The sequence below is a fragment of the Lepus europaeus genome, chromosome 17 (genome assembly GCF_033115175.1).
Source record: "Lepus europaeus isolate LE1 chromosome 17, mLepTim1.pri, whole genome shotgun sequence".
In the NCBI taxonomy this organism is placed as follows: domain Eukaryota; kingdom Metazoa; phylum Chordata; class Mammalia; order Lagomorpha; family Leporidae; genus Lepus; species Lepus europaeus.
In genome coordinates this window covers 8,190,292-8,212,991 of record NC_084843.1, presented here as the reverse complement: position 1 = coordinate 8,212,991, position 22,700 = coordinate 8,190,292, and the positions used below count along the sequence as shown (strand labels likewise).

At 50.8% G+C, this 22,700-nt stretch overlaps 1 protein-coding gene across 1 annotated transcript in view; it reads left to right on the top strand.

The window, feature by feature from the left end:
* Positions 1–22,700, top strand: part of LOC133776329 (deleted in malignant brain tumors 1 protein-like) — a 66,234-nt gene that overhangs the window by 4,795 nt on the left and 38,739 nt on the right. The window contains exons 4-16 of the mRNA XM_062215177.1: positions 171–318; positions 2,502–2,692; positions 3,762–3,791; positions 6,152–6,469; positions 7,959–7,988; positions 8,638–8,955; positions 9,518–9,550; positions 10,779–10,811; positions 12,517–12,670; positions 14,962–15,179; positions 17,151–17,468; positions 17,927–17,968; positions 21,226–21,379. Of these exons, the coding sequence (XP_062071161.1) occupies positions 171–318; positions 2,502–2,692; positions 3,762–3,791; positions 6,152–6,469; positions 7,959–7,988; positions 8,638–8,955; positions 9,518–9,550; positions 10,779–10,811; positions 12,517–12,670; positions 14,962–15,179; positions 17,151–17,468; positions 17,927–17,968; positions 21,226–21,379 (1,987 nt within the window). The remainder of the gene's footprint in view (positions 1–170; positions 319–2,501; positions 2,693–3,761; positions 3,792–6,151; positions 6,470–7,958; positions 7,989–8,637; positions 8,956–9,517; positions 9,551–10,778; positions 10,812–12,516; positions 12,671–14,961; positions 15,180–17,150; positions 17,469–17,926; positions 17,969–21,225; positions 21,380–22,700) is intronic.

The window sequence follows — 22,700 nt, the reverse complement described above, 5'->3', positions numbered from 1 at the left end:
TTCTAGACTAGTTCATGCCTTTGCTACACCCTAAGACGTTCCCACAGAGTAATGACCAACAAGACTATTTGGGGGGGGGGGGAGTGTAAAGGAAAAATAGGTGTGAAAGAGGACATTAGTGAACCGAACAATGGAAGAACCTGAAATTCTGAGCATCCTTCTGCGCTTAGAGAAACCTCAGTGTGGCGGCGTCATCACCAACTCATCCGGAGCCATCAGGAACCCTCCACGCACGGCGCTGCACGACAACATCACCTGCGTGTGGGAGATCAAGGCCAACGCCTCCGACCAGGTCCGGCTGGCGTTCCCACATCTCAGGTGGGTCCCGAGCGCGTTTGGACCAGCGCGGTGCAGTTCAATGCCCTGGTCCTTGATCCAAGAGCATGGCTGATGCCCGTGGCGACGCTGAAGGCCCCGCCATTGATCCCCATGAGTCCTTCCCGAATGTGTCGTCTTTGCATTTTGAAACAAGAGACCCACAGGAAGTTGCAAGTGTGATGAGCCCTGCATCCCCCCCCAAGCAAGCGTCCCCCCAGGGGTGGCAGAACAATGCCAAAGCCAGGAAGTGGACAGTGGTTACAGCTCTGTTGACTGCATATGAGGGCGCTTCAAGACGTTTGTGGGGAAGGGAGTGTAAAGATTAGTTCAGGAGCTGGCGCTGTCCCATAGTGGGTCTGGGTGCTGGTTCGAGTCCCAGCTGCTCCTCTTCCAATCCAGCTCCCGCTAACGCACCTGGGAAAGCAGGCTTGGGCCCCTGCACTCAATGGGAGACTCAGATGAAGCTCCTGGCTTCAGCCTGGCCCAGCCCTAGCTGTTGCACCATTTGGTGAACCAGTGGATGGAAAAGCCTCTGTCTCTCCCTCTCTCTCTTTTAACTCTGCCTTTCAAAATAAATGAATATCTTTTTTTAAAAAAAGAAAAAGTTCATTTTGGCAGAAATGTTTTTGAAATGCATGTACAGTTTTTTCAGATGCATTTTCGATGAACTTTTTGAAGACTGCCTCATATGTTGTATCTTTTTCACTGTGTTTTAACAACTTTTATTGATTTTCATTCTGTTTGAAAGGTAGAGAGACAGAGACAGACAGACAGAAAGACAGAGGTCTTCTGTTCGCTGCTTCACTCCCCAAGTGCACGTAACAGCCAGGGCTGGGTCAGGACAAAGCCAGGAGTCTAGAACTCAGTCCGGGTCTTCCACGAGGGCTCAGGGACCCAAGTGCTTGAGCTTTCTTCTGTTGGCTCCCTGGCTGCACATTGGCAGGAAATGGATCAGAACCAGAGAGCCAGGATTTAAATCAGGCACTCTGATTCGGCACGCGGGTCTCCAGCAGCGACTTCCCTGTTCTGCCGGACCACGCCAGTTTTTGTGAGCATTCGTTTGTATGCGGTTGTCCGATGCATCTTTATCCCAGCTATAGATTCATGAAGCCACCGTCACATTCTAGATGCTGTTTCATTACCACAAGGAAACCCCTTACCCAAGTGACCATCATCCTACATTTCTCCCCAGAACATATGAGAGAGCATTTGGTGTTGATTTTTATATTAGCTGTTTATGTACAAATTCAGTACATGTTTTGTTAGATTTGTGGGTAAGGGTTTCTTGTCGCTGTTGGGATGATTGTGAATGATACTGTCTTCAGCTTTCGTGTTTGTTACTGGTATGTAGGAATACATTGATTTTTATGTGCTTCCATGAATTTTTAATTAAAATTATTTCAGTCTTGATAGATGTATGTGTATATGAAAAAGAGAAAAGGAGAGTGAGAGTGAGAGCAAGAGGGAGAGAGACAGACAGACAGACCAAGCGTGTGTGTCCTGACCAGCTGGTTAAAGATGTAGATTTCAGAGTATACAGATGAAATCAATCAGGAAATTTGAAGTCATAATATTGTAAATAGTCAAGGTGGATATCATTCATGGGTGGACGATCTATGGAAATTTTTACTCTTACATTTTGCTTAACTGAAATTTGGCTTGAAACAGATGCTCATCAGCTCAAGCCACAGAAAGAGTGAAACCTGGACAGGACATCCCAGTGGAAAACCAGAGCTACGGAAGGAAATGATCCTGCAGAGGACGCTGGGCAGCTCTGCTCCCTCCAGGCAGGCTAGCTGCCAGACCCTTGCACACGGGGTGTTTGGAGCCGGCAGCCAGGTCGTGGCGCCAGGCCCAAGCACCATCAAGCAGCTTCTCCCTCTGCTGGCCCCAGATCACCAGGACACTGATATTGCCTTGATCTGCCTGGTCCTGGGCTCTTGGCTGCCAGGTGCCCCACAGCACAGGTGCACCCATGCCAGCCTCCACTTTCCTCCTCCGGGTACAGGCAGTGGCCGGCACAGAGGGGACGTGGGACAGAAGGAATCTGTGTCTTCAGCACTCAGGCTCTGCACCTGTCCCCGGCCTCTGCACAGTGACAAAATGAAGCATCTGTCCCACAGCACCCCCCGCCCAGAGCCCTGATGCAGAGACTAAGAGGCGTCTTCCGTTTGCCCCCCCAGCCTCGACTGCACCAATGAGTATTTTGAGATCCTGGACGGCCCTGCGTCCTCAGCAAAGTCCCTGGGCAGGAGCTGCTCCGGTTCCTACCTCACCTACGTGTCCTCCTCCAGCTCCATGACCCTGGTCTACTTCAGGAGCGTCAACAACATCGGGAAAAACTTTGTTGCTTATTATTACTCTGCAGCCAAAGGTGAGAAGGGAGGTTAAGGCTGCGCTCTCTGCTGGGGCGCTGGCTGCAGTCCCGGCTTGCTCTGTGATACAGGCCAAGCAACTTGACCCTTCCCAACCTCAATCCCTCTCCCGGTGTAATGAGGACGACAGGAGAGTCTTACGTGCAAGGTTTATTGTGAGAGCTGCACGCAAGGCTGCAAGGCAGGCATTTAGCAGAGTGGTGGTGTGTCATGAATTCATGATCATCGCAGCCTCCCCGGGGGCTTTTTTGTTTCGCATGAAGTTCTCACTGCAGTTGGCTCATTCCGGAGTCATTCCTGATGCACTCTGAGGCTAGTGCAAGGCTAGGGACCCGACGAGAGACTCGTGCACACCTGGAGGGCGTACAAGTAGAGGACAAACAAACACACACACTAGATTAAGGCAAACATGTAGAACAGTTAGAACATGCTAGAACATGCCAGTTGACATGTGCCAGCGTCTCAGCAAAAGATTGGAGGGGAGACAGCAATGGAGGCTACCATTGGTAAAGAAGCACCGGGGACAACAGTTGGCTGGGCCATGAGTAGAGAGAGCATTGGGTGAGGGAACAACGAGAGATGTAAAATGTGTGACCAGGGAGACGGCCAGAGGCGATGCAGGACTTCCTGATGACCATAGGGTACCCAGGTTTATCATCAACAAGAGCACCACAGCCCAGAATGCTCAGTGGAACAACAGCTGATGTTTGTTGAAGGTCTGTTCTGTCCAGGCAGCATGTTAAGCACCTTGCACGTGTTCTCTTCCCACAAAACCATGGTTGTTCCCTTTCACAGACGAAGACAGTGAGGCTTGAGCGGTTTGGTGGTTATCCAAGGCCCTGCCCTATTTGCCACCAAGAGAAAGCAGGTGGGGCTCACAGACCACGGGTGATGAGCATCTACCTTGTCCAATCCGTGCTTCAGAACAGCCCCTAGTACTTTCAGCAGGTGCCAGGGTGACTCACGGAGAAGCCCGGGACCTGTGCTCTGAAACAGGGAATGTCTGGGTCCAAACTCGCCGTCACTGGTGCCGAGCCGTGACGGGTGCTGGTTTCCTTGTGCTTGCAGAAGCCGAGTCCCAGACCCCGCGTCTGACCGGTGAGTCCCCTTCCACGAGGTTGCTTGATCCTCACTCCTGTTCGTGTTTCTTCCTCTGTCCGCACTCCCGGTACTTTCTACTGTCATTGTCCGACCTCTTCATCTGTTTGCCAGTCCCTGTATAGATCTCCCGTGGCTGAGAGATTCTGTGTGGGTGGTTTTGCACACGTGTGATGCCGATTCACACTGAAACCAAGTCACACCTACCAACAGCCTGGCCACTGTGCCTAGACGGTTGTCAACTTGGCCTTCTAATTCCTAGCTTTGATCAGACACTGAGAGGCACCTAGTCAGATAGTCCACCTTTAGGCAAAGTTAGCAAGATGCAAGCAGGAGAAATGGTGTTTTCCCAAAGGGCGCTGGCTGTGAATGTTTGCAGTTAGCACAGAACAGCACAATTTAAATACGGTGATGCTGCCAGCGACAGGGCAGGAGGATCTTACTTCTGCTGGACCCCACTCACCTGAGAAACATTGAGGGAGTTTGATTTGGCAGGTCGTTTACTGTAGAAGTGAACAGAAGAGGCTCAGCTAGAATCTTGGCGTTTCACGGATGCTAGTCCCAGAATGCCGTCCCTGGCTTGCCCACATCGGCCTATCTTTCCATTGAAGGCTGTTGTCTTCTTGTACCCACAGTGATCCCGACAGCGACACCCCAGACAATAACCGCAAGGCCAGGTAAGCTGCGGAAGGCATCCAAGCGTTTCCTTTCCTTCCAGTGTCTGTCTGTGCCCATTTCATGCACAGCGACTAGACCATGGCAAAGAGTTCACGACCAGCTGACTCTACCCAAGCCTCTAGGGGTATCCGAGACTCCTGCGACCTCTTGACTGTAGCATCCCAGGATTATGCTACATGAATTTGATTTTCTCAGTGCCTTTCGGAGTCCTCAAAGCACCCAGGGAATCCTCGCTTTTCTTCTAATGCCAGTCCCAGCCCCAGTTAGCTCTGCATCTCCATCACTAACAGGCTTCTTTTTTCCTAAAGATTTATTTATTTATGTGAAAGGCAGAGTTTCAGAGAAGGGGAGAGACAGAGAGACAAAAGGAGATCTTCCAACCACTGATTCACTCCCAAAACAGTTGCAGTGGCTGAAGCCAGGAGCCAGGAACTCCATCCAGGTCTCCTGTGCGTGGCAGGTGCCCAAGCACTTAGCCATCTTCCATTGGCTTCCTGGGTGCTTTAGCAGGAAGCTGGATCAGAAATGGAGCAGCCAGGACTTGAACCAGAGCTCTGATATGGGCATCTCAGGTGGCAGCTTAACCCGCTGCACCACAACCCCAGCCCCAGTAGACTCTTTTAAACTGAGTGGGTGTCAGAGCCTGTCTTAGTCAACTTTTGCTTCCTATAACGGAATTCACGAGTTGAAGGAAAGGGCTGTCAGGAGTGCAGTGGAGGATGGCCCAAGTGCTTGGGCCCTGCACCCCATGGGAGACCAGGAGAAGCACCTGGCTCCTGCCTTCGGATCAGCGTGGTGCACCGGCCGCAGCGGCCATTGGAGGGTGAACCAACGGCAAAAAGGAAGACCTTTCTCTCTGTCTCTCTCTCTCTCACTGTCCACTCTGCCTGTCAAAAAAAAAAAAAAAAAAAAAAAAAAAGAAAGAAAAAAAGAAAGGGCTGTGTATTTGGCTCACATTTGGAGGCTGAATGTCCGAATGGCGTGATGCAGGCTCTGACCAGGGCCCCCAGTGAACGGCAGAAACATGTGTGCGGGAAGGATCACGTGGTCAGCCAGGAAGCAGAAAGACTGGCTGGGCCCAAACGCAGGCTTTTGTAACAACCGTCCCAAGAGCTCTCCTCTGAGCGGATCTCCCAGCAGACCCCACCTCCTGCAAATTCTCCACCTCCCGGGGCGCCTCCCCGGGGGCCTTGGCAGAGCTACTCCAGGGCCAGGGAGATAGATGGGCAGGGGGGGAAGTGGCGAGTGTTGGAGCCTGCAGACCTGGGCTGAAGCACTCTGATGCTCCAGCTTTCTGCTCCCTTAGAGCTGGAATTGCCCTATGGGTACGAATCCTTTCTGTTCATCTTCCTGAGCCCTGTGGGGTGAAGATGAACGCACAGACACTCGAGAGTGCTTCATAGCATCACCAATCGCTGCGCACGTTACTTGGCATGCTTCTCTGGGCTTAGCCAGAATAGATTGGCCATACCTCTGGCAAAATAGGAACTCAGTTCATGAACTTTGTACATTGAACGTCATTTGTAACATGAATTACTTAGCTTCCAGCTCAGAGGCTGACCGGCTGGCTGACCCTACCAGGTGCTCCACCTGCAAGAGTAGGATGGGGGTAGGAGCTCAGCCAACCCATGGGAAGGGTGCAGGCATCCAGAGGACAACGGTCACCTCATCTCTGTCTGCAGGGGACTGGCCGGAGCTGCGGCTGGTGGGCGGCTCCGGCCGGTGCTCGGGACGCGTGGAGGTCTTCCACCAGGGAGCCTGGGGTACCGTGTGTGATGACCTGTGGGACCTGAACGAAGCTGAGGTCGTGTGCAGGCAGCTGGGCTGTGGCCGGGCCGTGTCTGCCCTTGGGAAGGCCCAGTTTGGCCCGGGCTCAGGAGACATCTTCCTGGACAACCTTCAGTGCGCCGGGGTGGAGCGCTACCTGGGCCAGTGCACCCATTCAGGCTGGTCGGAGCACAACTGTGGCCACCACGAGGACGCCAGCGCCATCTGCTCAGGTATGCTCTCCCCTCTCCGAGGGGCCATCCCCGAGGGCTGCAGGACTCCCCTGCTGGCATTCGGAGTCATCTAGGGACTTGGGCAGGACCCGCTAACCTGAGACATTTGATTTTTTTTTTTTTTTTTTTTGCTTGCAAGGGCAAAAAAGCTCATAGGAAAATTGAATTTAATTTTTTTCTTTCAGTGCAAAAAATGTTTGAAATCTCTGCAGAGTTTCTTCACAATATGCATTTTCGGTGACTTCTCTGAAGACTTCTCCTATCCCCCCCTAACTTCTTTAAGTATATTAGGTCTTAGCTGCCAGCCCCTGGAGTAAGGCTGTCCTACTCTGCCTTGGTAGGAAGAATCGCCAAAGGTGTGTGCGTCTAGTTAGGCAGATTTTCCGGAGTTTGGTGAAGTCAGTTACTCACGGGAAGAGGCAGACGGCCTGCGTGGGGCAGGCCCGAGCCCTGCTCTCACAGCTGGTGCTGAGACTCAGAAGTGGGCCGCACACACTCTTGGAACCCGGGTTCCTCTGGGGGACTGGTTGGTCTCTCACAGGATTGCCAAGGGGACGGGAGCGATCTTTTGCACAGCTTCACACAGTACCTGGCAAAGGGGCTACAGTTTGGGGAACTCTGACCACCATGTTCCCCCACTGAGTCACAACACCAGGGAGATCGGTGACTGCCCGTGCCCGGTTAGAATGGCCTGATGGCAGTGTTTTAAAAAATACTCCAGCCCTACCCATGTGCTAGGTAGGAGAAGTCACCTGTGCACTGACTTTTCGTAATCCTTTCTGGCAATGAGATCTTGGGCAAACCAGCAGCTGCAGTCACTGTCATCTGAGTGATTCCACACAGGGTGCCCCTGGGAGCAGCAGCCTCATTGCATGTCCCTACCTGGCACCTGTGACTTTGACGTGAGGTGCCTATTTACAAATGTCATTGTGTGTGTTGGTGCATCTGTTGGGGTATCGTAGTGTGTGGGGCACGTGTAACATGCCTAGTGACAGCCTCATGGCTATATGTCATTCCCAAGTTTTGAGGTTCTGAGGGTGCCTGTAATACGGGGTGCCCCCAAAGACCCCCAAAGTGAAACCCACCTGCCACAAAACCACTAAGTCAAATCATCCCAAGTGCACCCTTTGTCCGGCCTTGCTCTCATAACACAGAAGCAAACCAACAGCCAGAGAGAAGCTGATTTTTACGCCCATGGAGGAGGCTCCTTCCTGTACTACTTTATTTAAAGGGACCATTTTCCCCATATCAGATTAGCAAACATATTTAAGGTTATGATTCAAACCTTTGTCTTCAGTTAAAGTCAGTTACTCACGGGAAGAGGCAGACGGCAGGGCACAGCTGGCTTAGACTGCCGCGTGGGGCAGACCTGAGCCTGCCCCAGGTCTTCAGGCCACAGGTCTTCAGTCCACAGGTCTTCAGTTGGTGAGAGTTAAAAAAAAAAAAAAAAAAAAAAAACACCTGACCTACTCATTCTTTCTGTAAACAGATGCTGAAGAATCCCTCGCTAAGAATCCAGGTCAGTCACGCCGTTTGTTGCTGGAGTTTATCATCTGCTGTCCAAGACTTTGCCCTTGACCCGGGGTCCTTCCAGCTCCAAGTTCACTAGTTGTCCACTCTGGGCAGACCATTAGGAAGTCCTATCTGGACTTTTCACATGTGAAGATGGTGGCATTTGAGTGTGTGTTTGTGTGTGAAGGTCACAGTTATTAGATATGTATACAAGGTGACCTGGCATCCATGGTCATTTTGCAAATGCTATTCCCCCGGCTCTAAGGATCCTCCGTGACCAACACCCAGGCCCCATTGTGCTCTTCGTGACCTTCTGTTCTTTCCCTCCAACACATCCATCACAGAGGAGAACAGTGCATTGAACTGTGTTTCTGTTTGGCCAGTAAATGGACTGCAGGCTCCCCGCGGGCAGAGGCATCTCTTTGTCTTATAGCTGCACCATCAGGGCTTAACAGGAGAGACAGCAAATACTGTTGGAAGTAAATTGGCAGAAGATCCCCACGACCAGCAAGGTGGGAGCCTTTGAGAAATGCCAGGAGCAGGTCTCAAGGCTCCAGACAGGGGGTGTCCTCCCACTGCCCCACCCACCTCAGAGCTGGTGCTGATGGACCCTAGCAGGGTCTCTGGGGACTCACACACCATGTCTCTGTGTGCAGGGGACTGGCCAGAGCTGCGGCTGGTGGACGGCTCGGGACGCTGCTCGGGCCGCGTGGAGGTCCTCCATCAGGAGGCCTGGGGCACCGTGTGCGATGACCTGTGGGACCTGAACGAAGCCGAGGTCGTGTGCAGGCAGCTTAGATGTGGACGGGCTGTTTCTAGCCCCGGCGAGGCTCACTTTGGCCCTGGGTCAGGAGACATCTTCCTGGACAACCTCGAGTGCACTGGGGTGGAGAGCTATCTGGGCCAGTGCGCCCACCTGGGCTGGTCAGAGCACAACTGTGGCCACCATGAGGACGCCGGTGTCATCTGCTCAGGTATGCTCTCCCCTCATGGCAACAATTCTGATATTGCAGTTGAAGATATTTTGTAAGTATACACCCAGGGTATATCGGCCACCCATCTGCTCAGTCCTCAAGTGTCCCCTGGGGCCAGGCCCTGGGCTCGAGCACACACCAATGCATGGGCAGTTCTGGGTTGCTTGGGGGGCACCTGGATGCACCAGCACCATCTGGGGCATTACAGTACAGATTCCACAGCCCTGGCCCAGAGATTATGATCAAGGAGACTTGGAAATGGGCTCAGGAGTCTACATTTTAATGGAAAGTCCAGAGAGTCTGCATGGGAGGGGCCAAGGGGAGTCCAGGGCTGGCTGCCATGCAGCAGAGTTGACCCAGTTGCTGCGTCTTGTCCTCTAAGCCAAGGACACTGCCAGAGTGAGACTGAAGTACCCAGGGGGCAGTTCTGGGGTCTGGGTCTCATGCCCAGAAAGACCATGGTCCCCTCCCCATCACCCTCTTCCTGCACCCTTGCCACCCCACCTCCTCCACGCTCCAGACCCACTAAAGAGTGATCCGTTGCCTTTGTTTGTGCATCCAGATGCAGAAGCCCTACCGCCGACCACAGCTCCAGGTATGTCCACGTGTTTCCCTAGCCCAGACAATGTTCCTATCCTACTAGTAATACCAGCAGCAGATGCTCACAAATGCTAAGATCCAGGCACTGTTACCCTTCACATATAAACAGATGTTCCTCAGCTTGTGATAGAGTTACAGCCTGATGAACCCATTGTCAGTTGAAAATACTCTAAGTCGAAGCTGCAGGGAATATGCCTAAGCTATTGAGCATCATGGCTTTGCCCAGCCTACCTTCAACATGCTCAGAACTCTTGCATTACTCTACAGCTGGGCAAAAGCGTCTAACACAAACCCTGTATTCTTCAAACTTATTGACTTCTCCTGTAGTTTATTGACTATTTGTATCTAAAGAACACTGGCATAGCGCATCTTCTTTGGTTGCTTGTCTGGAGACGACCTTCATGTATTCTGAGTATTCCGGGGGGTCATGAGTGAGACAGGAGGGGTTGTCTAAAGTTGGAAGGCCATGCTTAGGGTTAAGAGTCATGGATATTCAAATGAGAGTCCATACATGGTTTTCTCACTTTCATAAATTACATGGGTGACAGAGAAACAAGGAAAGCAATATTGAGTGAAGGGAGCCATTGTGGTTATCTGTTGCCAACCAAAAGCTAGTGTTTTAAAGCAACCATTGAAATATGTCATGGCTTTAGGAAGAGGACCAGCTGGGCGATTCTTCTGTTCCATAAAGCATTGAGCAGGGGCACTCAGCGGTGTTCATCTGGAAGCTGGCGAAGAGTTCATGACAGCTTCCTTCGTGTACTTGGTGCCTTGGTGGGGACAGCTGAAAGGGTGGGCTCAGCCAAGGCCCTTTTCCTTGTAGGTGGTCTCAGAGCCTCCTCCTATGGTCTCTCCTGCAAGATTGTCACAGGTGGCTTAGAGTTACATGAACAAATCAGTGTTCCCAAGATAGGAAGTGAAGATACCAATCTCTAAGGCAGGTGCCACTTCTGCCATGTTCTGTTGGCCAAAGAAGTCACAGAGCCCACCCAGGTGCAGAGGAGGAAACCGAGATCCTACCTCCGGACAGGAAGCATGTCTGAGAATGTACAGCCTTCTTTGATCTTCACAGGACCCCAGAGAATGACAGCACCGGCAGCCTCTTCCCACTGCACTGTTAGCACTGATGTTTCTAAAAAGCCCTTCACATTTCAGTAACTTGTAGAGAGACTGAACATTTCCCCCTTGAATGTTACCATCGCCTCCCCTGTCTCCCCTTACAGGTCCTTCCGTAGCCTCCCAGGATCCTGTTACAGGTAGTAATTTGTTCTTTATTTTTAACTAATATCCAAAAAGTGTACATGTGTGTTGGATATTGTGTGATGTTTCAATGCAGGCATGTACTGTGTGATGTTCAGATCTAATCACTTATTTCAAATGAACCCCCTTGCCAAGAAAGCCACCACCGTAGACTCTGGGCAGTGTGTCCAGGAAGCACAGTGTGGGTGAGAGATCTGCCTCTGTGCTATAGATAATGAAGTTTTGTTAAAAAAAAATATTTTATTTATTTGAGAGGCAGAGTTACAGATAGAGAGAGGGAGAAACAGACAGAGAGAAGTCTTCCTTCCACTGGTTCACTCCCCAGATGGCCACAATGGCTGAAGCTGAGCCAACCCGAAGCCAGGAGCCAGGAGCTTCTTCCAGGTCTTGCATGTGGGTGCAGGGGCCCAAGCACTTGGGCCATTTTCTACCACTTTCCCAGGCCATAGCAGAGAGCTGGATCGGAAGAGAGCAGCTAGGACATGGCCCGGTGCCCATATGGGATGCCGGCATTGCAGGCAGAAGCTTAGCTGACTACACCACAGTGCCGGCCCTGATAATGAGTTTTTAACAAGGAGAAGCAGGCTGGGAAGGAGAGGTGTGATGGGAAGCTTGAAGGGAAGTGGCTCCATTCATGAGCCTGGAGCCTTGGCGGGGCAGCTGGCCCCGCTCAGCCTGCTTTCTTCGGGTACAGTGCTGCAGCAGGCACCCAGCCCAGGCACCAGCCCACCACCCCCTACCGCATGTATCACTCACAGGAAGTCCAACTCCTAGGGGTGCCAGGGTCAGTCTGACCTGGCCGTGTTATAGTAACCTACAAGTTGGATCAATGATACAACAGTAGGACCACCTAGGAGCATCATTTCTTCCCACCATCCATCTCGGGAAAAAACAGAAATATGGGGGCTTGGGGAGGGTTACAAGTTGGTCATAGGGGTACAAGGAAAAGAAAAATTAAGCAGTTTAATAATTTAGGGATGAAGTCAACAAAGCATACTATGTTTTCAAATTTCTTCTAAAATAATTTGATTCTTATTGTTTAGCTCCTGCACGTGTCATGCTGTTTGTCCGTCTGTCTGTCTATACTAACATGACAACTAACTTGGCAGAATTAAATTTCACTGTTGTCTCATTTAACCCTAACAAATCCCAACTCTGCAAATTCTAGTCTCAGAGTAATTACTGAGTTCAAGGAAACACAATCTACCCTGCATTTAAAGGGGGTCCCAGTTATAAGCTTCCCAAACAGCCCGCAACATCCCCTCACCCTTCATCTTCGATTCATCAGGCCCTAAAATTGCACTAGAAGGTCTTGTTCCCCAGACCTCGCCAAGCTCTCACCATATACAGACCCATACAGCTCTCAGTCTCTCGTTCTGTAGATTACTCCATCTCTCCCAGAATCAAGAGTTTCTTCTTCTGTAGGGAAAGTTAATAGAGAGCATAGGTGTAACACTTTCTTGATCAGGTGTTGGGGTTAGAGGGATGGGCAGGGAACGCTCACCCATCGATGCTTCCCAGCCCATCATAACTGCTCCAGTGTACGCGTTGGAGCTAAAGATCTACACGCATGGCTGTGTGTGCCCAGCCAGGCTGATGGCTGGCAGATGCCTTCTGACCTTGTACATGAGCAGGCCATCACGAGAATCACACAATGATCCATGTGAACAGATCCTGACTTCCCCTTTCCTGTTGTTTCAGGAGGAAGCGGCTCTTGTGGAGGGGTCATTTCCAGTCTCTCTGGCTCATTTTCCAGCCCACACTATCCAGAAAGCTATCCGACAGACATCCAGTGCGTCTGGGAAATCCATGTGGAAAAAAAGTTCCACATACAACTCATGATTCCGAACTTGAAGTAAGAAAGATTTTAAAGAGAAAGTTTTGTCTAAATAAGAACACCAGTTGGTGAAATCGTGATAAAGGTATTTCTTTTAATGGGAAAAGCTTGTGTGGAACCAAAAGAACACAGGATTCTAAGTGCCGTTCTCCCCAAATCACCGTTGTTAGTTTGCTGGTGCCAGCCAACCAATAACTTCCACTCTACAAAACTCAGTGTCATTTCCTGACACATTTGACTTGATTTTGATAGTTTTTCTCTTTTTTTTTCCTAAAAATCCCCACCAGCTTGTCCTTGTCCTTGTTTGACACTAGGACCCAATATTTGTCCTCTCTTTTGTTTTATCTGAATTTTAAACAGGTTTTCTGTACACACTCGTTAGCCAAATACTCCAGCCTTGGGCAGCACATTGTCTAAATGTTCCACACAAGGAGAGGAAACACTTGAGTCATTGCCTCGTCTCTTTTTATTATTATTATTTTCTTTTTATTTTTAAGAAAACTATTATTTAATAAATATAAATTTTGAAAGTAGAACTTTTGGATTATAGCAGTTTTTCCCCCCATAAGCTCCCTCCCACCTGCAAACCATCCCATCTCCTACTCCCTCTCCCATCCTATTCTTCATTAAGATTCATTTTCAATTATCTTTATATACAGAAGATCAACTTAGTATATACTAAGTAAAGATTTCAACAGTTTGCACCCACACAGACACACGAAGTATAAAGTACTGTTTGAGTACTAGTTGTACCGTTAATTGGCATAGTACAACTCATTAAGGACAGAGATCCTACATGGAGAGTAAGTGCACAGTGACTCCTGTTGTTGATTTAATGACTGACACTCTTATTTATGACGTCAGTAATCACTCGAGGCTCTTGTCATGAGCTGCCAAGGCTATGGAAGCCTCTTGAGCTCACAAACTCCGACCTTATTTAGACGAGGCCATAATCAAAGTGGGAGTTCTCTCCTCCCTTCAGAGAAAAGAACCTCCTTCTTTGATGGCCTGTTCTTTCCGCTGGGATCTCACTCACAGAGGTCTTTTATTTAGGTCATATTTTGCCACAGTGTCTTGGCTTTCCATGCCTGAGAAGCTCTCGTGGGCTTTTCAGCCAGATCCGAACGCCTTAAGGGCTGATTCTGAATTGCCTCATCGCTAATAGGAAGAGAATAAATGTTCCAGAGCTACTGGCAGTTTTTAATCTCTATGACAGAAAATAACAATCCATTTTGGACTCGAATTCTGTACTTTGCTCTTCTTTTTCTTAAGAGTTATTTATTTATTTGGAAGTCAGAGTTACAGAGAGCGAGGGTTCATTCCCCAGATGGCCACAATGGCCAGGCTGGGCCAGGCTGAAGCCAGGAGCCAGGAGCTTCATTTGGGTTTCCCATGTGGGTACAGAGGCCCAAGTACTTGAGCTATCTTTCGCTGCTTTCCCAGGTGCAGGGAGCTGGATTGGAAGTAAAGCAGCCAGATGGGAAGTGGAGCAGCCAGGACTTGAACTGGTGTATATATGGCATGCCATATCACAGGTGGCAACTTAACCCACTGCACCACAATACCAGCCCAATTACTTTTATTTTCAGATCAAGTTTTTCCTCATATATTTGACTATGGAAAATACTGTAAAATATATAGGTAGGTGGCTGGTGCAGTGGAATAGTGGGTAAAGCCGCTGCCTGCAGTGCCAGAATTCCATATGGGCACCGGTTCTAGTCCCAGCTGCTCCACTTCTGATCCAGCTCTCTGCTATGGCCTGGGAAAGCAGTAGAAGATGGCCCAAATCCTTGGGCCCCTACACCTGCATGGGAGACCCAGAAGAAGCTCCTGGCTCCTGACTTTGGAATGGCCCAGCTCTGGCCATTGCAGCCATTTGGGGAGTGAACCAGCAGATGGAAGACCCCCCCCCCCCGCTTCTGCCTCTCTGTAACTCTGCTTTCAAATAAATAAATAAAATAAAACTTTTTAAAAAATATAGATATAGGGGAATCCAGCTCTGATTTCTGTTGTATGCTAGTTGTTGGGGTGATCTGTCTGCTAAGAATTTATTTATAGTGCAAATTAGTATTTCCTAATGTCTCATGAAGGATGTAGTTAGCCAAAACCATTAGGCTTTTTAACTCTTGTAACTATAGCTTCCCTCAGGCAACAAAAACAGAGTTTTGAGAGAGTTGACTGGTATTTTACAAAATAGTGTGCAATTTAAAATATAATCTGGGTATTCAGTCTCTGGTTGTTGCACGTTTTTAGAATTAATATATAGGAATTTCTAATCTGTCAATAACCCTCCATTTCTATGCCCCCAGACTGGAAGACATCCTGGGGTGCCCCTACGACTCTGTTGAAATCTTCGATGGCCCCAGGATAGCCTCGCTCTCCATGGGGAAGTTCTGTGCCTCCGTGGCTGTGCTGTTTTTCTCCTCTTCAGACATAATGACCGTGGTTTTCCGCAGCGATTCTATGACAACCAACGTTGGCTTCTATGCTCTGTTTAAAGCCATTCCACAGGACGAAACAGAGTCAGGTAGGAAACTTCAAGTGGTTTTTGGTGTTTAAAAGACAACCCTGGCTGGCGCCGCAGCCTGCGGAGCCAGCACCCCAGGTTCTAGTCCCGGTTGGGGCGCCGGTTCTGTCCCAGTTGCTCCTCTTCCAGTCCAGCTCTCTGCTGTGGCCCGGGAAGGCAGTGGAGGATGGCCCAGGTCCTTGGGCCCTGTGCCCGCATGGGAGACCAGGAGGAAGCACCTGGCTCCTGGCTTCGGATTGGCACAGTGCGCTGGCAGTAGCGGCCATTTGGGGGGTGAGCCAATGGAAGGAAGACCTTTCTCTCTGTCTCTCTCTCTCTCTCTCTCTCTCTCTCTCACTGTCTAACTCTGCCTGTCAAAAAAAAAAAAAAAAAAGACAACCCTACTAGAGAAGAGGCTGGGACTGTTGGTGTTTAAGACTTCCCATGGGCTGCAGTGGCCTTGCTCCATAGTCACTAGGTTTTCTCACCATGAGGACCATGGGGGAAGCTGCAATAAGGCAGTGATGAGAATTCCTGGTGTAAATGGTGAGGCTGCTACTATCGGGGTGGGGGGGAGCTGTGGCTCCCAGGGGTCCTAAGGCTGCCTCTACTCCCACCAACCTGAGAGCTGTCCAGGGTGCTGAAGTGTGGAAGCCTCAGTGCCCCAGTGAAGTAGGGACAGAAGACTCCACTTCCTGCACCAGCTGGTTGTTTCAGACCTGGCATCCATTGGACTGAGAGACCTGGGGACTCTTACTATGAGCCGATAGCACTCATTCCACAGCCAGACCTAGTTTTCCCCCTTGAGGACACTGCCTGCCAGTGGTGGGACTTGTCATGTTCATGGGCCCCTGTGAGAGACCGAGTAACACTTCCAAGTCCACAGTAAGTCCCTGGCTGAAATTTGCAGATTATTTCCAAATAAGAAAGTTCTTTGTATATTTGCTCCTCCAATGTGTGTGGGAGACCTTGCCCTGGAAAAGCCAAGTAAACACTAATGCTTGACGTCCAGACCCCTCATTGTCTCGTGATCACACTTCACTCCTCCAAAAATATGCAGAGGCTCCTCCTGCATTCCAGGCCCACTTAGAAGTTGGGGCACAAAGCAGACATCACAGCACCTGCCCTCTTGGGGTTTATATTCTAGTGTGAGAATGGGTGCATAAGGAAGAATCAAGACCCAAGAAACAAGTAAATCACCAAGACAGTCTTGGAGTAAGGATGATAAGGGGAAAGACAAAAGCTGGGAATAAAAAGCCAGGTGGGAGAATAGAGAGTGCCCGGGTGGAGCATGTGGGTTGGATAGGAGTGAACGGCTTCCCTGAGGAGTGACAATGAGTGACAATGGAGGAGATTCCAGACAGAGAGAACAGCAAGTGCAAGGGGAGGGGGAGCAACATGTAGAATGTGTAGAAGCAACAGAAAGAAGGCCAGCATGCAGGACAGAACAGATGATTCCAACTGACCCCAGCCCTTAAGCCCAGAAATGGCTGTTGCCCTTGGCTCTATGTCACTCCTGTGGTCCAGGGAATTAATCTCCACTTGTCCAAAACACTTCCGACAAGCAGCTGGCACCCTACTTCCCCAGTGACCCAGCACTGCGACCCAGAAAAGTACATGGCAAGGTCTGCAGGAACCACAGCACACTGGGTGCTGGGTACTTTGTGTGCATGGTTCTGTGGACTTCGTGCCCACATCTCTGTCTCCTTCCATGTCTCATCTCTGTGAGACATGCTGCTAGGCTTCTCATCTTACAGAGGGGGACACTGAGCACAGGGAGACAAAGTGTTTGTCAGGGATCCAGAACTAGGGAGCAGTAGAACTGGGGTTGAACTCCACCTCTGTCTCATTCAGTAGCCTGTAAGCCTATTGTGGAATCAAGACAACCTTAGGGTTTTGCTCTTGTATTTTTCCTGGCAACAAACACAGGAGCTATAAATAATCCCTACTTAAAACTTCTGAAACTCAAAAATAAAATCTTGCTTTGTTTAGAAGATGGACCAATGCTGCAACTTGTGGGCGGCTCCAGCCGGTGCTCGGGACGCGTGGAGGTCTTCCACCAGGGGGCCTGGGGCACCGTGTGTGATGACCTGTGGGACCTGAATGAAGCTGAGGTCGTGTGCAGACAGCTGGGCTGTGGACGGGCCATTGCTGCTCCTGGAAAAGCCTACTTTGGTCCAGGGTCTGGGGACATCCTTCTAGACAACATTCAATGTTCAGGAAGTGAGAGCCACCTTGGCCAGTGCCCCAGCTCCAGCTGGTCAGACCACAACTGCGGCCACCATGAGGATGCCGGTGTCGTCTGCTCAGGTAGCCTCTCCTGCTGTATTGGAAGTAGGGCAGTGGGCACTCAAACAGGTGCTCTGATATGGGATGCTGGCATTGCAGGCACTGGCTTCACCCCGGCACCGTAACTTCAGCCCCAGGCAGAAGCATCATAGTGGTGGGTGGAGGTCATGCATGGAGCAGGGCCAGGGAGTCTAGGGACAGAGACCTGGCAGGTGATTGTCCCTTCGGCCAGGCAGACAGAATGCTAAGAACCTGGCTCTGTTTCTGAGGGCCACACAGCTGGCTGACCCTGCCCTCTGCCTCTCACCTCAGCCAGGTGCAGAGCTGCCTTTCTGGAGTCTACCCAGGCCTCCATGCCTGCTCACACAACACAAAGCCCAGCCTACTTCCTGTCCTGCCCAAACAAGAAAGCCACCACCTCTTCATCTCCTTAGAATTTCATTTCAATTCCCTAAATCTGCTTTTCTTTCATGGTACAGATGCTGGGACCTGGGCCCCAGAGGTGACCCCTGCTCCCCCAGGTAGGTCCAGGACTGTGAACCTTACTTTCTGCAAAGTTAACAAGGACTGCACCCTCTGCCCGGCCTAGATGCTGCTGGGCCAGGCCAGGTCAGTCAGGCTACACCCCAGGCCAGCCACTTCAGGGTCTCTGGTCATCAGTAATATTTAAAATTCCCCATGAGAGGCTCATGTGTAGTCAAAGGTGAGGAGCAGTAGCTTGGGGATTGAAGAGCCACATTTCCCAATGGGAACAGCATCCACAACTCTCCGCTCTCGCGGCAGAGCGGGGAGGGGTGCGAGGGGAACGACCAGAGAGGTTTGTTCACTGCTGAGGAGACGGTGGCTGTGCAGGTACAGAGAAGGTGGGAAGGTCACCTCTCGGGGCCGTGGGACAGAACATGAAGCCGGTCAGGAGAAAAGGACGCGTTAAGGGTCAAAGTCTTTTCCAGTGGATCAAGAGCAGACTGCTGGTGAGCACTGACCATGCGGGGCTCTTCTGTGGCTCCTGGCTTAGCCAACACAGCAGAGTGGGCCCTTTTGTGACCTATGCACAGTCAGTTGTGGCAATGACCTCCTCCCAAACCAGGATTCCAACTAGATCCAGCGCACATGGTCCTGCCTCTTGCTGCTCCTGCCTCTCGGAGATGGGCTCTCAGCTGAATTCCCTGCTTCCATCTAATGTGTCCTGGCCCTGCCCAGTGGCTGCTTCGACCCTCTGCTCCGGGGGCGCCTGGGCCCCAGGAAGGTGTCAGGCTCAGATATACCTTGCAGTGTCTCAGAGCCCAGCCGTGCTGGTTGGCAGGGAACTCGGTGGAGGTCTCTTGCCCACTGAGGTCAAGGTCCTAGGTGCATCCCAGGGGTTTCCCACCTGCTGTGGGGTGGGACAGCAGCACTGTGGGGAGTGGAGATTGATTTTTCCACTCATGGGTGATGCCCAACCTTTGCTTTGTGCACGGGGACTCACAAGTTACGGAGCAGCCCTGCAGAGCAGGCAGGGCACCCGGAGCCCTTTCTCAGGACCCAACAGGCAGCTGAGTGTTCTGAATTCCTCTGGGTTTCCTCTGCTTCTGCGATGAGGCACCTGCTCTCTTCTGGGGCCGAAGAGGAGGAGGGTGGCAGAGAGGGGAGGGCACAGCTTGTGGCCGTCAGATGCTCTCTGTCCATGTCTTCTTGGAGCGGAGGGTTTCAAACCTCAGAAGGTCTTGTCTTCTCCGTGCTATGATGTCCCTCTCCGGAGGCAGAGGTACACAGCTGGCTACAGCAAATGAGTCGTGGGATAAAGCAACTATGGAGGGAACGGAGTCACATGTCTGAATAACATAGTCCTGAAAGCATTAGCCCAGAAAGCTCCTTCCTGAGCCAGCAACATCCACCTACTTAGGCACAAGCAATAAAGACGAAGCTTTTGTCATTTCCTCCTTGGAGGGAAATACTGCATAGCCAGCATTTCAGCCAAAGAAAAGTTGCTTCTGCCATACTTTGGGTTAGAGAATATGCACTGTGTGATATCCAACACTCTTCCTGGCAGAGGAGTAGGAAGGAGAGACATGTGGATAGCATCCGTGCCTTCATGACTCTGTGTCTTCGGCAAAGCGGGCCGAGGTGCACACCAGTGGGGAGCCAGGACTCTCCACGCATCAGACCCGTTTGCTTCCATTTCCTGCCCCCTGAAGCCCAGAACTCCCAGCAACCCAACAGCCGGGCTTTCACAGCTGCCCTGCTCTCAGCCTGCCAGGCAGTGGGGATTGGAAGTACACAGAGAACATCGACATTTGTGCCGCATAGAATTCAAAGTGAACAGGACATAAGAAAGGAGGGAGAAGGGACCTCGCACAGCCGTGCTGCTCCCCACGGAGGCCCAACTTCCTTGCGCAGAATGCTTGTCCAGCCCGCCTCTCCTCCCCTGCACCCTCGCTCTCAGCTCCCTGCGTCTAGTCGCTATGGATTTGGGGACTTGATGAACTTCTGCAGGCACAGTGGGATGGTCATAGGCCAGTGATGTCACGGTGGAGACTCCTGGGAGCTGGTCCATCTCAGAACAGCCCTGGCACATAAGAGGAAAGAAGCTCCGTGACTTCCTGGTGAATCGGCTGAAAGAGGGGAAAAGAGCAGTGTCTACACCCTGTGTGAACACTGGAGCGTAGCAGTGTGTTCACTCCGCTGACTCGCGTGATTGATGATCCGATGAGCTAGGTCCTCTGCTGATGGTCTTTGGTTTTGATTTTTGCAGTAGCCAGTACTCAAGCCCCCGTGCCACGAGGTGAGTCCTTTATTGAAAGTATAAGCTGGGAAGTACCTGTGGGTGGGGTCAGTTTGATCCCAGCTGCCTTAAGGGAAGCACTGCCTGGGATGGACCTCCCAAGTGGGTGTCCACAAAGAGCAGTTGCATGGCAGGAGGGTCCCACAGCAGCGTACCTGGGTTCAGTTCTCCGCTTGGGCTGCTGACTGTAGCTTCCGGCTAATGCAGACCCTGGGAGGCAGCAGTAATGGCGCAAGCGAATGGCTTCATGCCACCCACGTAGGAGACCTGGATGAGGTCCCAGCTCCTGGCTTGGCCTGACACAGGCATTTGGGGAGTGAGCTAGAAGATACAAGTGCTCTCCCTCCAGCCCCCTGTCTGCCTCTGAAAAAAGTAAAAAAATAAAATCAGTAAGTACATCCGAGACACTCCACGTGTGCTCCATACGTCCGTCTAGCTCCATCACCAGCCTGCCCACGATCAACTGGAAGGTCCTCATTGCCACCGTGTGCCTTTCCCCCTCCCAGGGGTGGAGTCACTCACTCCAGCCACAGCGCCGTCTCCTCCACAATGGCTTTGCATTTTGTGATTCAGCTGCCGAATGTGATGGGATCTGGGTCCTGCACCTGTGAAACTACAGGCACTTTCAGTCTCTCAAATGCTCTCTCTTTTAAAGATTTATTTATTCGAAAGGCATTGTTACAGAGAGAGAGAGAGAGAGAGAGAGAGAGAGAGAGAGAGAGAGACAGCAATCTTCCATCTATTGGTTCATTTCCCAAATGACTACAACAGATGGGACTGGGCCAGGCTGAAGCCAGGAGCCAAGAGCTTCCTCCATGTTGCCCACATGGGTGGCAGGGGCCCAAGCACTGGGCCATCATCCACTGCCTTCCTGGGTACATAATTAGCAAGGCACTGGATTTGAGATGGAGCAACTGGGACATGGGGACATGAACCAGCACCCATGTGGTATGTTGCCGTCACAGGTGGCAGCTTAACCCGCCATGCCACTACGCCGGCCCCTCTCCTCTCTTGCAGAAGGAAGTAACTCTTGCGGCGGGATGCTTTCCAGTCTCTCTGGTGCCTTCTCCAGTCCTTGGTATCCTGCAAACTACCCCACCAACGTGGAGTGCGTCTGGGTGCTACACGTGGCTGAGAAGTTCCACATAGAGCTGAGGATCCCGAGCCTGGAGTAAGCGGCTTTGCCTCTCTCTGCCGTGGAGGCCGGAGTTGGCCGGGCTCCATGCTTTCCCCAGAGAGGCCGCCTTCCCATGGCACACATCCTTGCACCTGTTGGTTGGGAGTGGTCTGGCCTTCTGAGCTGTGAAGGGCCTTTGAGTCACTTAGCTCATCTTCCCATCAAACAGTGGACTTCGCCTGGGCATCCTGACCCCTGGCATGGAGCCCCCTGGGCCTGGTGGCCCCGTGAAGACCTCACCCCTCATTCCCATCCAGTGCCTCCCCTGTTGCCCGTGCCCGGTGTGGTCTTCACTCTTCCCTTCAATGCACACGAAGCCAATCTGATTCCTCTTCCCACCAAAAATTTCGATCTCGTCCCTACCTAGGTTTTTCTTCTGCAAAGTAAACAGTTGATGCTTTCTTCCCAGCATGCACCTTCTACTTCCTGCCACTGTCTCCATCACCCGTTTTTAAGGGACTTTATCCCATTTTAATGTATTTTTATATGCAGGTATGTGTAATGTTTATGCTTGCATGTATATAAAGATACTTTTAAGAGTTCATGGGGTTAAGAAAAGTTTATTTTGAAATCCATGCATAACTTTTTGATAATATACATTTTTCATGAACTCTTTGAAGACTTCTTGTACGTACGCATGCATGAGTAACTTACTGAATTTCCTAATAATATTTACCCTGGCTTTGTCTTTCTGGGTTGCATCTGGGTCATTCTCGCTTCCTGACATTTTTCCTTAGTCTGCCCCTACCCTGTGCCAATTCTTTTTATCTGTGTCTGTTGGCTATATCACTCACAAGTATGAGTGGATAAATGTTGCCTTCAAAGTTGTAAAGCAAGTAGGTGGTGGAGTAAAGGGTGGGTTTGATGGGTAAATTCCTTTTGGATAAGGACTAAAGTAATGTCAGAGGGAATAGCACATTATGAGCAAAGGGTATTTGTCATTCATTCCTTCGACACATTTGTGTGTTGAAAGAAAGCCTATGAAATTCCCAGGTCAGGGTTCCGGGGCACAGGCTATCTCGTCATCACTCCTGGAAAACAGTAACTGCACACAGCAGCACAGCCTGTGCCCTGTCTCACAGGGTGTTTTTCCAACACAAGTTTCCTACTGGAATTCTGGAGCACACAGTTAAGGACTTGTCTGTTGTGTTGCCTAGAACCAGAGCACAGTTTTGGGGGAAACAATGTTTCTAAGTCTATGTTTATTATTACTTACATTTTGTTTTGCAGAGTATAAAATCAGATGTTATTTATCCCAGGGGTTCTCAACTGGGAGTGAGTGCCTTCCTACAGGTGGCAGCGTTGAGGACGTTGA